The 15,339-nt window shown below is 36.3% G+C and overlaps 1 protein-coding gene across 1 annotated transcript; it reads right to left on the bottom strand.

Moving 5' to 3' along the window:
* Positions 1 to 5,581: 5,581 nt before the first annotated feature.
* On the bottom strand, positions 5,582 to 7,092 carry LOC113395394 (Krueppel-like factor 16). Its single transcript, XM_026632988.2, has 2 exons — positions 6,865 to 7,092; positions 5,582 to 6,652 (listed from the first exon to the last, which is right to left on the bottom strand). The coding sequence occupies exons 1-2, from the start codon at positions 6,931 to 6,933 to the stop codon at positions 5,741 to 5,743; spliced, it is 981 nt and encodes a 326-aa protein (XP_026488773.1). The 5' UTR covers positions 6,934 to 7,092; the 3' UTR covers positions 5,582 to 5,740.
* Positions 7,093 to 15,339: the final 8,247 nt, after the last annotated feature.

The raw sequence follows: 15,339 nt of genomic DNA, 5'->3' as shown, positions 1-15,339 counted from the left end.
TATAATATAAAAAGTTTTTTTTTTTTTTAATAAACGTTAAGACCTCTTTGTAATTAATTAGCTAATTGAAAAAACTACTTAACTAATGTAAAAGTAATACCAGAAGCAGGCTTACAAGGGTTGATTGTATTATGATACTAGCTAAGCCCGCGGCTTCAACCGAGTGGAAATAAAATTGTTAAAAAAAGCCTATGTCCTTCGGGTTTAAGCTTATTTCGTACTAAAATTCATTAAAATCGTGGTTTGTGGACAGATAGAATCACTTTTGCATTCACATGACATGTTTTTTTTCTCTTTTTTCGTTGACGTTCTAGTAAAATGGTTATCTGATGGTACGTGGTCACCACTGTCAATAATAATTGGTACTGATGAAATACTGATCATTTCTCATATTAACAATGCACCAACCATGGGAACTAAGACGTTACGTCCGTTTGCCTGTAGTTACGCTGGCTCACTTACTCTTCAAAGCGAAACACAATAATACCAAGGATTGCTTTTTAAGGATTTTCATGTTTTTCGCAAATAGCGTTTGCCATCAGCGGTACTATTCTGTAGGAACTCTAGAACTGTTCTAAACCAACTTAAGGTGTACGTGGACGTTATATGAATACGTATTTCTTTTAAATATTATAAGTATTATGCTAAATATCGCTCATTATCACATTCTGTCGTGTTCTGCGGTGAGTTTCGAATTTATTTTACAGAATAGAGTCTACATACTATGCCGGATTTCCTCATCTACGAATGCAAGAACAATGACAAACATTGTAATAGTAATTATTGCATTAAAAATAAGTATTGATCATTATAACACGCAATGATATCTATGCGTCAGATATATATATTGCATCACGTTTGTGCTGTTAAAATATTACGTCCCTTTGTGTTCTGCAATTACATTGACTCACTTAAGTATAATTCAATGAAATACAACGAGAATGAGTGATCTGGTAACACAGGTATATGAATACCTTCTGTAAGCAAAATGTAATGGTAAACAACTGTTCCAATCGGTTTTGTGACACATTTAACGTAGCTCCACCGTTTCTTTACAATACGGTAAGCCAATATAGTTTACAGATACTAAAGATTTTCTACAGCCTATTTCAATCGATACAGATTATCAAATGTTATATTTACGTATTCTTGATTCGTATACCTTTATTTATAATACAACACTATTACTTTACTTATATACACTTTAATTTTGTTTCCAAATTTCTGGTAACAGCTTTGTCGATATTCAAAACGCCACCTTTTGCGAATACATCACAGATTTTTCGTCAATTCGATGTGAAATTATGTTGATTTGTATTTATTCCTGTAGTGGTTGAAAAGTATATGTATATGTTAATTAAAATAATATATTCGTTTTATATATATGTATATTTCGTCTCCATACGATTATCTGACTATTAGCTTCATTATTCGTAGCGTTGTAACCGTTACACCAAGCCATTGTTAGTTTCTGAAAAACGTCTCGTCGACAATTCAAGTATTCGTAAACGAAACAAATCATTTTTTTAATATAAACCGAACATTAGTCTATAAGTGCATAAAATTGCTTCTTTGTCTGTACCGTTACATGTATAAAAATAACCTTTCATAAACTTGATACAGCTGTAAGACTGCCTCTTAAAAACACCAACCTTTTTACTTGGTGGCAAGGCTCTGTATAAGAAAGCAAGCCCGTATAGTTACCACCCAATGTTAATACTAATAAATAAAAAATAATTCTTAGTATTGTTGTGTTCCGGTTTGAAGGATGAGTAAGCTAGTGTAGGTACTGGCACAAAGGACACAACATTTTAGCTCCCAAGGTTGGTGGCGCATGGGATATAAGAAATGTTTAATATTTCTTACCAGGCAATGGTGACCACTTCTCGAATGAAGTCCCAGCTAATGGACATCAATGGTTTGTTAAAATAATCATTAGATTACACTACGTCAGTGGAAAGGAAGAAACAGTAAAGCGCCATAAAATTAATAATGTAATTTTGAACAATGAGGTCTAAATTTAAAGTCAGTAAACCTCATCTCATAAAAGTACACGCTTTACCGATTCGTCCTTTCCACCTAAGACACGCATATGCACATACTAGCTACTCTGCGCGTTTGGACACACACAAAACGTTCCTGTTCCAGGTTGTGGTTTTTTATTTTATTTTATGAAGATTTGGCCAACGTTGACGCTCGCTTTATATCAGCTCCCATAGACATCTTTAACATCGGGAACAGCAGGTGCGTTGCCAGCCTTTACGGAATGAGGATGCTCTTTTTTTTAAGTTTACGACTTGGGAACTTCGGGTTCGAAAACCCCGCTGGCGAAAGTTTGTTGCACAGAGTCGTTGTGCGAGGGTGACAATGCCTTAAAATAAAAATCTTGTTGTTGTGCATTTTCGGACATGGTGTGGATGAAACTTTGAATAGATTGTTATTTGGGCTTTGATTTTAATTAGGCTATTAAATGCAAAAAACAAAAAATCCGACCTGATCGGATGTTTTTACGTTATATTGACCTTTTATTGAGGAAAGTTATATAATATATAACATCATACAACGACCCACTGAGGTGGAGTAGTAACGGCAAATCTTGATGAACTTAAGCAGGCAGTTATTAATACATTTTAAAATTCGAATGTCTTCATAAACAAATGTATCCTATTTTCTTGTCTACTTTTATCTATGAATAAATCATATTAAAATATACGTGTTGAATATAATTTAAGTACGATATCTGAAGTAAATCAAAGTTAGGATAATATAGCTTTGAAGTTTGCAATGTTGCAAAAACAAACGCTATCTATGGCACCGCCTTACTGCTATCAGAGTAATTTTCATTATGACGTCGTTGTCACGCCTCCTTCTAGTGGCCTGCGCGTGGGCAGTCCGTGTTACAATTTTGTGCTAACAAGAGACAATAATATTTTGATCATAATTTCGAAGGATTTTTTAGTATTTATTTAGTTGATAAAAACATTATTAATCGCACAAAGTGACGCTGTGTGATTTGTACAGACCGCGTCGCAGTCACCATTAAAGATTATCGTTTTTTTTTTTTTAATAATGATTGTTAATTGACTTCAACGCATAACATCAAAAATATTTATGTTATATCTATTTCTTTATTTCTCGCGCATATTTATTTTATGTTGAGATGATCTATATATGTATTTACGGGTTAGTTTTTAGCTAATACCTAATATACATAGGCACTATTCGTAGTACATTATTAAATATAATAATATATAGTACTAATATATATATTTATAGTTTGAGATAATAATCGTCAGCTTGAGGTGTTATATTTATAAATCATACAACACAGTTCAATTGAATATATATAATTGGCGGATTTGTATTAATACTTATTTATCAAGGAATGTCCGACATGTACTTCCATAGTCAAGGAAAAGACGCGTCAAAAATATTATCACCCAATTTAAAAGCTAAAAGTATTCGCAAATAATATCGCACATACCTTGAAAATTAACTTCATAAAAACTGTACCCTCCCCAGACCATTTAAAACCAATATTATGATAATTCACAACTGATTCAACAGACAAATCGTATTTTAGTATTTTGTAATTGTTAATTATTATAATATATTTTATCGGCTCATATCTAAATGAGTCCTTTGAGTATGTAAATATGTTATACAAATATACTTTTTAAACAAACAGCTATATAAAAAAACACTGCAATGGAAACTGGAATGGTTATGAAAAATATATTTATATAAGTTGAAATCTGAAAATTAAAAAAATTGCACCTTTGATGATATATTATGTCCGTCGTAGAGATTGGCACTTTAAGAAAAAAAAAAGTTACATCGCCAATGCGCCACTAAACTTGGGTCTTAAGAAGTTATGTCCCTTGTGCCTGTAATTAAACTGGTTCACTCACCCTTGAAACCAGAACATAACAATAATTTTCTACTACTATAGTATTAGTGTAGGATTAAGCGATGACCTTGCACTAAACTCTACCACCAAGTAAACATTATTGATAAGTAACATTTGATTGTATGATTGTAGGTTACACACTAGTTTACTCGGTGGTAGGGCTTTGTGCAAGCCCGTCTGGGTAGGTACCACCCACTCATCAGATATTCTACCGCCAAACAGCAGTACTCAGTATTGTTGTGTTCCGGTTTGAAGGTTAAGTGAGTCAGTGTAACTACAGGCACAGGGGACATAACATCATAGTTCCCAAGGTTGGTGGCGCATTGGTGATGTAAGGAATGGTTAACATTTTTTATGTGACCACTTACCATCAGATGGCCCATTTGCTCGTCCGCCTACCGATATCATAAAAAAGTGTGCATAAGAGGACTTACGAATTAATAAAAAAAATCAATGTTACGTAAAAGAGATTACATTTGTTCTGTGTAATGTCAAACAATTATACCGATATACGGATAAATCTAATAAGGTTTTTGCTACATCGTTCTGAATAGAATATAAAATAAAGTGTATATTTCATTATATGAATAAAAATAAATAAATTCGCTTTTTAATCTTCTGAACACTTCATTCAAAATCGCTGCAACAGTCTACTGCAAAACAAAATAATTTATAAATAAAAGGGAATAGGTATACTGAGTATCTAGTTGAATGTTCGATTGGAACGTTATTACTGACATAGTAATCCTACGGAACCATATTTTGGCGTGACGCGTTATCGCCGTCACGTGACCCGGTGGTGGCGGTGACACTCGGGAAACGAGTGATCGGAATACTAGTTGAATTCTTTGTTCGTGGCTGATCATACATTTCTATAAAAAAACTACACATTCGCGTTAAGTGTGGATTATTTGATTTTGAGTATTATTGTGCAATATTCGAATATATTCGAGAACATTTGAGAAAGATAATTTTTAAGTGTTCATTCGGACGTTTTTTGTTATACTACTTATAATTATTTGATAAAAATTGCCAAAGATTTGATTTGAATTGATTCGATTTGAAATTGGTATTGAGTCCAATAACTGTTTTTTATGTATTAATTCCGTTCTAGAAATGTTCCGCAAATAGATAAAAGATTATTGATCGACTTGTTAGGCTGAATTTGTGATTTAAATTCAAAATTATATATTTTTATAAGACTTTAGCAATGATTATAATTAAGCACATTGCGAAAATTGAAATAAGTAGGTAATTAGTTCAGAATTTCAAATCGATCTGTTTAACTAAATATATATTGCAAAACCATTTTTTTTATCATTTTTAGTAGGATATTGGAATTAGTTGTAGTATGTGAAATGAGATTTTTTTTTTTAAACTTTGATAAGCGTTTGGTATTTTCTTGATATTTAATTGTGAGATATCGCCATGCGATAAGAAAAGTCACAAGTCGTTATCAGTTTGCGCCGCGGAGTCGAGTGCGGTTCGACGCCAGTCGCCCGCCGGCCTCCTTTGCTGGGCTTTCGTGGTCGAACTGTTACCGACCGACCACGGCGCTCTTGGATTTTGGAAACCAGATTTTACTACGATATACTACAATAGGCTTGTAAGTGAATCTGTGTATCGTGATCGTGAGTGTTGTGTAAGTGAAGTGAGAAAGGAAACGACATATTTTATAAATCAATCTTTTATATTCTTTGAAGCTTACCATCATCTAAATAATAACATAGACTTAAAACTAGCAACTACTTAAGTAGTCAGATAGGACAGTCTTAATTGAGTACTAAAACTAGGTAACGATCATGAGATCTGAATCACAGTCGGTAGCGCTCACTGCACTACGGTGGGGTTGTGGACCGGAATAGCGAGGGGAGGCGAGGGCAGGAGTCGGAGTACGGGCGCGGGAGGGGCTCGCTCTTTCGCGTGCCTCTTGACGTGCTTCGCGAGGTGGTCGGAGCGCATAAAACGGCGGTTACAAACTCTGCAGCCAAACTTCTTCTCGCCAGTATGGGTCCGCTTATGCCGAGAGAGCTCGTCAGAGCGGGAGAATCGTCGCTCACAGCCCGGCCAAGTGCATTTGAAGGGACGCTCGCCTGTGTGTGTGCGGGCGTGCGCTTTAAGATGTGACGATTTGAAGTAATTTTTCCCGCAACCGGGGTAAGTGCACTCGTATAGGCGACGTCTTGCGGCCGGCGCGGGCGCGACCAACCACAGTGCTGTAGTCGGAAGGAGGGCACCCGGCACTATCACAGCTGGAGCCGGTCTGGGAGCGAGCGGAACCCACCCAGGTGTCGAGGCTACTTGAGGCACTCTGTGTTCGTCTTGTTTGGGCTGACATTCTGGGTGAGGTGACGGGACTCGCGCCTCTTCCACTTTAGCTTTAGGACTGGGCGGGGCTGGCGGCGGAGTCTGCGCCTGGCTAGCGATGTATTTGGCTTGTGAGTAGCTGTGGCCTCGGTTCATTTTGAATTTTAAGGTCTTCAGGATGTTCATATTTGACGGTGGCATCGGGAGAGGCTCAGGACTGCAGGTGCCGTCTTTGTGTGCTCGCATGATGACGGAAGGCCGAGGGCAGGGCTCGGGCGGGGGCGTGGTGAGTAAGAGCCTCGCAAGCTCATACCGAGATCGCTTGCTGAATTCATCCTCGCCTTCAGAGTCCGAGGGCTGGGGTGTGACCAGCCCAGTCGGAGGTGATGATTCTCGTGCACGCTTTACTGCAGCTTTCTTTAGAGGTAACTCGACCTGTGAGACAAAGACAGACATACATTAATGATTGCTCACTAGCCCGGAGCACGCGCACGCTGCGTGATCGCGCGCTGCACTCCTGCCATACTTTCGATTGCACTAGATACGGTTTTATTCTACAAGGTTTCAATAATTTATTTTTTTATTTAAACAAAAAAAAAAAACAAAACAAAAGTTTCGGTTAACAACAAAACAATGTCAACACTCACTTTTATGTCCATCAACGGCGGCGTTGAAGGCGGGGAGAGGGGTCCGCAAACATCTAGTATAGTGGACATTCTGACTAAGATATCATTCAACGGTGAGAAACTTTCTTTTTAATTCACAGAATTCGCGGGCTTGTACCGCTAGTACTTCCAAGAGAGCCGTGTATTTTCGTCGGCGATCCGCAGACGAATAAACCGCTTCGCGAGCGCTCGAGGTACGAGGCACGAACCGACGCGGGGAGCGGGCGGCGGGCGACCAATAGGAAAGGACGGCGCGGCACGGTCGGCCAATGGGAGCGAAGTGATCACGCAGCCAGCGCGTGCCGGCTCGTGGTGTTCACGTGCACGTCGAGTGACGGGTAGCGAGGTCGTGGTGTGACGTCACCGGCGCGCCCCCGCATGACGTCGTGCGAGGGGCGCGGGCGCGACAAGGTCGCCCCAGCTATACACAGTGCAGCGCGTCGTAGTCGACGCCTGCGGCCGCGCGGCCGGACCGTCATAAGTCTACGGCTTGCACCTCTTCTGCAATTTTGACAAGTGTCAACGACCTCCGCTTCGTTTCCGAGAGAAAATGTAGCACGGTATTGAAGAAAGCAAACAAAACGTTTCGTAGTAGTTGTAATAAGCACGTTATCATTATTCGGAACGTAAATGGGAATATTCTAGATAGTAAACACACGACTATCAGGGACATTGTAATCAGATATGCACGGTGCGTTTCTCAGTTGTTTGGATTCGCGCTGGTTCTGTCGAGATATCAATGAGCGTTGTTTACTTTTGTTTTTAGTTACAAGTAAATATAATTATAAATTAAAAAATATATATAAATGTATGTTAAAGTGATAAAACTATCGCCAGTAAATTTTTGAATTGCGATATTGAGTCTTAGTAGCTAAAACATAAAGGAGTATATATGTATAATTTATTATTCCCACGATCTATCTAATCAGGAGGTCGGCAACTTGATAACATATTAAAGATGAAGCGTGTGTTCAGATTGTGGTAAAAAATACTCGTATTTACAAAATTTTCAACGTCCCTAGCTCAGACGAAACAGTAAAAATATAAATTAATGTAAAACAATTTAAAAACCCGATGAAATTCTTTATTATACCTTACTTCCTAAACTTTACGATACAATAATGTTTGAATATAGACAAGTTGTCTATTGTTGTGTTTGTCACGGATTTTCCTCAATGTTGACTTACGAGACCAGCGATGTGACGTCACGCGCCGCGTCGTGAAAGTAGCATGCGGCCAACGAGTGATCGGGTGGAGTAAGTTATGACCGCATACATTTTTTTCATGTATTTCTATGACTATTATTATGTGTGGTTAAATATTGGCGACCGACCGAGATGAGTGGCGTCACGTTCCGAGTCACAACGGAAAAGTGTTACACGAGGTCATTGCGTGATCGTTAAAAGGCAGGAGCGATTCGTTTTTTTTTTTTTTGATAATATGTATTACAAATTTAAAAAATATTCACCACTATACTTTATTTCAATCGTCCAGTAGCGTGTACACCGGTTTTCATGGGTATGCCACTCATGGGGATGGGTCAGGTCTGGGTGTTCTGTCTGATTTTCCATAACACAAGTGCTTTAGCTACTTACATTGGGATCAGAGTAATGTATGTGATGTTGTCCAATATTTATTTATTTATTCCTATCCCCGTTTTACCTCCTTAGGGGGGAGTTTCGTAAAATCCGTGCTTAGCGGATGTCTATATCTATATATATATATGTCAAATTTCAATTTATATGTGTTATAGTTTCAGAGATTTCGCGATTAATCAAGGAGCGGTATTCGCTTCGGTATTATATAGATATATGTACATAGAGATTAAATGATTATGTACAAATGTTTATTTTATGACTTTTTTTTACGATATATGTATGTTATAGGTTGAAGAATATATACAACCTTGATATTACATTACTAATCTAAAGTGGAATATTTTTAGTATTATAAAGATATTGATCAAGAACTGATTGTAGGGTATGTTATATGTAAATCCAAGGTCGGTTAACTGTCTGTCATTTAAGTATGCTATTATTATTCGCCATTATCTTTTAAACGTTTAGAATATATTTAAAGATCTGAAGTGCTACATGAGTCAATGCATCACATCACATAACGCATATTTATAACAAAAACGTTGCTTCGAAGATCACTTAAGCGATCACGTTTCTCGTTGCAAAAACAATACACATTCGTATAAAAATATAATACATGCAAAGTCTATATATAAAAAAAATACTATTTTATAAAATTCCTGATACAACGTAACAACACTTTAATGTTTAGTTTTTTTTTTTTTTTAAATATATTTTAATTAAAGCAAACGCCTATCACTTAGACCACACGCCGGCCAGTGCACGCGTGTGTGTAATCGTGTTTTGTTTTGATTGTAATTGTGACGCGTCAGACCGTCAGCGATTGGTGAATCACCAGCGCGCTACGTTGTACTTGTTTTCTGATGAAATTGTCAAATCCTTGTATAATCCGATGCCTCTGGCCTGGTTAGAAAATAAAATCTCATGAAGTAACAATAACATCGTTCAACAATAACAAGCAAGAGAGAACTAATTTTGACATGTCTACAATCTACATACGATTTGGTAAGTAGCTCAGATTATTTTTATATATAAATAATAAATAAATATTGGACAACATCACATACATTACTCTGATCCCAATGTAAGTAGCTAAAGCACTTGTGTTATGTAAAATCAGAAGTAACGACGGTACCAAAAAAACCCAGACCGAAAACAACATAGAAAACTAATGAATTTTTTCTACATCGACTCGGCCGGGGATCGATCCCCGAGACCTCGGAGTGGCGTACCCGTGACAACCGGTGTACACACTACTCGAACACGGAGGTCGTCATAGAGTGTCGCACTACAAAAGAACTAAAACAAACGAGCCAACTTTATTATCTTGGTGTGCGTGACAGCTACGCTTGACTCTGTATACTTAGTAGCCAACCGTTGGCTACTATTTTTTATCTACGCTTTCTCAGCTATGACACGTTATATAGACATATCAAAAATAAATGGTAACTAAAGTCTTCATATTTTTTATCTACGTTTATTTTCCAGGTGAACTTATTGACAGAGAACCAGGTGTATAATTTTGTTATACTACGTTATTGTACATACCTTATTATTAGTGTAACATGTAACTACATATGTAGGTATATTGATTTAATTTCGATCATAGAACAATCATTTTTGAGATGAGAATTTAGAAATTAATCTCACGAAAACCATGCCAAACACAAATAGCCATAAACGGAAACCCTCTGAAATACACAAAAATCCATATATATTTAGGAAATACCATAAGTTTTGATTAAACATAATAATAATAAATAGACAGAAGAGTGCAGTTAACATGGAATAAGCACGGGTTTAAAATAAATATTTAAAAGTCTCTTACATGACAATGCAAGTAATGAAATGGCGAGGCCCACAAGGGAAAAGGTGACCGGGAAGACCGCGAACTAGATGGGAAGATGAAATAATCAGGACCGCCGGTTCCAACTGGAGCCAAGTAGCACATGACCAAGATAAATGGTCATCTTTGGAGGAGGCCTCCACCCAAATCGGGGTTATTGCAGAAGAAACGCCCAATGAATATATATAAAACTTAGAATTATTAACTATTAATAAATTTATAAGTACACTTATTAACTAACATAGTTTTATAGTTTTATAAACATGTAAAATGTAAGAAATAAATAAAGGATTTGTTATTATTATTCCTAGGTAGGATGAAATCAATGACGTTCTAGTAAATACTTCTACTACTACTAGTTTATTAGAATATCATTGGATGAAATAGAATAATATTATTTAATTTATAGGTTAAATCGGGTAAGTAAATAATCAGAAAACAATTGATGTAATTACAGATTGTAATTAATTAAATTTTATCTGAAATATGAACATATCATCATCCTCCTGCCCTTATCCCAATTTTACTCGGGGTCGGCGCAGCATGTCTTCTTCCATACTTCTCTGTCGGACGTCATCTCACTAGTAGCATTCTTTCTAACCATATTGTCTTTCACACAATCCATCCATCGTTTCTTGGGTCGTCCCCTACTGCTATATCCATCCACATCCATTTTCAAAACCTTTCTCACAACATGGTCCTCATTCCTCCGCATAACATGCCCATACCAAGACAGCCGGTTTCCAGATAGCTTCTCGGTTACCGGTGCCACTTTCAAACTTCCTCTTATGTACTCATTCCTTGCTCTATCCATTCGCGTAACACCACACATTCCTCTCAGCATTCTCATCTCCGCCACATGCAATTGTGTTTTAGTCATCCCTTTTATAGTCCAACACTCTGATCCATATAGAACAGCAGGTCTGACCATGGTCTTATAGATCTTCCCCTTAAGTTTAAGGGGAATACGGGGATCACAAATTATAAACAAATTACAAATATGAACATATATTAGGATGTATTACTTTGTGTTTACTATTGTTAGTTCATACTTAAAGTAAATTGACGTTACAACATAGCTACCTGTTCATGGTTACTTCTTTTTTGTAAATTGGCTTCGTGATGGTAAATGAGCACCATTTACCGTCGCTAGATATTGTTACTGGAAAATATTAAACAACCTTGCATCGCCAATCCAACACCAACCTTAAACTAAGTGTCAGCATTCAAACCGGAACACAACGGATATACAAGGCCCTAATACCAAAGGAAAATTAAAGTATGTATCAATGTTTATTGAACAATACAGAATATGACTTAACTCTGGTACTTCTTAAGTTGTTAAAAGTACCATAGTTAAGTCATATTCTAATTATAGAACTAGTTGATTGTGTTTGACTTCGTTTTTTTTGTGTTTAGGCAGCGTACGCAAAATAAGTAACTTTTCTGGTTGATTTTTTACACCTTGTGTCCGAAAAACCCAAATATCTTACGGAACCCTATTGTTTCCAAAATAAAATTTAGCCTATGTTACTCGTGGGTAATGTAGCTTTCGAATAGTGAAAGATTTTTTTAAGTAGGTCCAGTAGTTTTTGAGCCAATTCATTACAAACAAACAAAGTTTTCCTCTTTATAATATTAGTATAGATGGACAGGGGACAAACTACAATAACTGTACCCTTTAATAAGAAACGTTATATTGGTATAGTAGCGACATCTATTATAATTGTTTTAAAACAGGTACTGGAGAGGGCGCTATTGAACATTACAAAACGTTTTGAAAAGTTTTTATTGAAAAATATTTTTAGTTTACTTTAAATAATTAAAAAAATATATAAATTTAATTTTCAATTAATTATTCTTGTATACAATATTAATAAAATAATATTACAATATTTTGGTGCAATTAAAGAGTGACAACGCCATCTAGTTGTGATAAGTTAAACTACGTTGTTTCTGTAAGGAATCAAAATGACATTACATTGACAAGTAAGTTGATCAATGTTCTGTATAGATGGCGATAAGATATACTCTTTTTCACATGCAATTGAATTAAACTATAAATCCTATGGTTGATTTCAGTTTCTGAAGCTTTTATGACACTTCTTTTATTAAAATCCTAAATTTTATCAGAAAATAGAGGATATGTCAAGATTTATCATTATATAATATTTATTTACAATTTATAATAATTTCATAGTTATGGTATTGTAAGTTTTAAAATATTTTACAATACGCAAGTAAGATTTCTTCAAGGTTTATATTTTAACGCTAGTACCATTTCTGGAATACTGACATCTTTTGCTCCATAAATATAGATGGCGTTAGTAGTTTTTTAATATTTAAATGAGGCAGATAGCTTTACATTATACGATAAATTATGTACAACTATTTGCCGTTCGCGGCTTTGCTCGCGTTTTAGAGATTGGTTGACAGGTTTTAGGCATAAAAAGGCGTAAATGCAAAGTTCCTCGGGACTTGTTACCAAATTTAAACATATTCGGATCAGTGATATGATTACCGGAACATCAAGTATTGCTGCTTGACTGCAGAATATCTGATGAGTTGGTGGTAACTACCCAGATGGGCTCATACAAAGCCCTACCACCAAGAAGGACTTCAAAAACAACGAAATTTCATTCAAACTATTTCTTCCCTATTTTACCCCCAAATGGGATATATATTTTAAACAACTGTGACGTTAACTGAAACTGAGAAACTGTAAGGAGTCCAAATACCATTGTCAATATTTGTTACATCAGAAATTAGGAAATTACAAATTTTCGTCTAATATTAAACCCTCTTTGGTGATGAATTTTGAAAAATCCTTTCTTAATGGTCACTACGTTATAAAGCTATAAAAGCTGTACTTTGTATGTTAGTTAGCCTCTTTAAAATGTTATTCAGTAAATACTTATTATTAATTATTTAAATTTATATTTATGTAAAATTTTATGATACTTAAGTTTATTTTAAAATATACGTCGTCACAATCACAAGCCCCCTGGAATTTACTCCTGGCTAGTTTTGTGTGAAGTGGTCGGTAGCTATTTAGTTAGGTATATATTTGACAGTCATATTGCACAATCACAAGCTTAATTAATCAGCGAATGAGTTTGCTATGGTTCACGTTTGAGGCGTTAACGCATATATACACTGATTACGTAATCTCAGAAACTGTAACACCAACAAACTTAAAATTTTGGCGGTAGGTTCCTTATAGGGTGTAAACATCCGCTATATGAACATATTTTACGAAATTTCACCTCTAATGGGGTTAAACGGGTAAAAGTTTGTGTTTTATATATTTCGCGCGGTCAAAGCCGCAGTTTCAGCTAGTATTTATATAAGTATGTCGAATCATCAGAAGGGCCTTTAAATGTTCTTGGCTGTTATCCTCCATGGTGTGCGTGATAATGGCGGAATATCAGAAATAAAGGTGCGTTGTAATTGTTCAGTACACTATTGTTTAATTTCCCAATTTGTGTATTTGTAATACACAAAATATAATACGGTTAGGTTGATTAACTTAGATTGAGAGTCAATAGGTTAGCACGTGTCTGCTTCGTGCGACGGCGACAAGTCGAATGAATCAGCTCGTTTTATGACACCCTACCCTATTCGGGACTATCCGCTCTAAACATAAATATTCGATTACAAATAAACAGTTTGTTATCACAAAAATCAAGGCGCCGTCATGTTTTTTCTTCTACATTTATATCTTGGTGAACTTCTCCTGAACGACTCGACTAATTTTGACGACCTCCGTGGTCGAGTGATGTGTACACCGGTTTTCATGGGTACGCCACTCCGAGGTCCCGGGTTCGATTCCCGGCCGAGTCGATGTAGAAAAAGTTCATTAGTTTTCTATGTCGTCTCGGGTCTGGGTATTTGTGGTACCGTCGTTACTTCTGATTTTCCATAACACAAGTGCTTTAGCTACTTACATTGGGATCAGAGTAATGTATGTGATGTTGTCCAATATTAATTAATTAATATTAATTTTGTGCGTAATAGAATTGATGGCTTAGTTTGGACCCGGTATTCTAGGATATTTACCTGTAAGAAATCAGGATGGGCCGGTAATGCATATATGGACTGTGTTTTGATGTTGATAATGATTTTTTAATGGCATCGGTAGGTGGACTTGTAGATAAGCCATCTGGTCATAAGGGATCATCACTGTCCATTGACGTATGAAATTTTAATCACTTCTCTCATGACCAAAGCACCAGTAATTTTGGGAATTAAGACATTACATCCTTTGTCCCAATAGTAAAACTGGCTCACATGTATGCAGGTTTCAGACGATGTCTCAGTGTAAATTATATCACAGATTTTTTAGGAATTGTCTTTGTATTTAAAAATTTGGTCGGTATTCTCATTCGTCATCTCCTCCAGATAGATCTATTTCAACAGCATATGTGGTTTGAAAAGTTTGACAACTAATGGACTTGATACTCTTTGATCGCAATCGAATCGAAATGTAATCGTTGCCCTTCAGCCGTTTTCCTATTCTACTAATGCAACGATCCAGTTCCGTTTCGATCAAAGTTAGATTGAAATAAAATCGGCATCGTATCTTGCTCGTCGGTTAAGGAAAAGATCGTGACGAAACCTGTATATGTCTAATTTGAATGAAATTCTGCCATATGTGCTTCCTCCAGCTCTCATTGAAGCAGCGTGGTACTGATGGAATAAGCTCCACGTCCCCGAAGGAAAAGCGATGCTTCAGTCCTCCTCTCTCATTTACAGGCTGTTAATTTCCTTTTTTGTGAGAATTGAGCTGAGGTTAATTTTGGTTAGGAATAGTCAAAGTTGGATCGAAATAGAACCGAGAAGATGCCGTTACCGTTGTAAATTAGTAGAATTGGTTATTTCCTACCCAATATGTTCTGGTTATTTTCTTAATAATTATAATGTGTACTTTGAGGTAACGTATCAAGCATAAAATCGGTATTTATTCTTAAAGAAAGAGCTTTTCAGACTATTTGTAATCTCATTACTAGTGAT

Source organism: Vanessa tameamea, chromosome 4 (assembly GCF_037043105.1).
Source record: "Vanessa tameamea isolate UH-Manoa-2023 chromosome 4, ilVanTame1 primary haplotype, whole genome shotgun sequence".
Lineage (NCBI taxonomy): Eukaryota > Metazoa > Arthropoda > Insecta > Lepidoptera > Nymphalidae > Vanessa > Vanessa tameamea.
The sequence above is the reverse complement of the archived record's forward strand: the minus strand, read 5'-3'. Positions and strand labels throughout refer to the sequence as shown.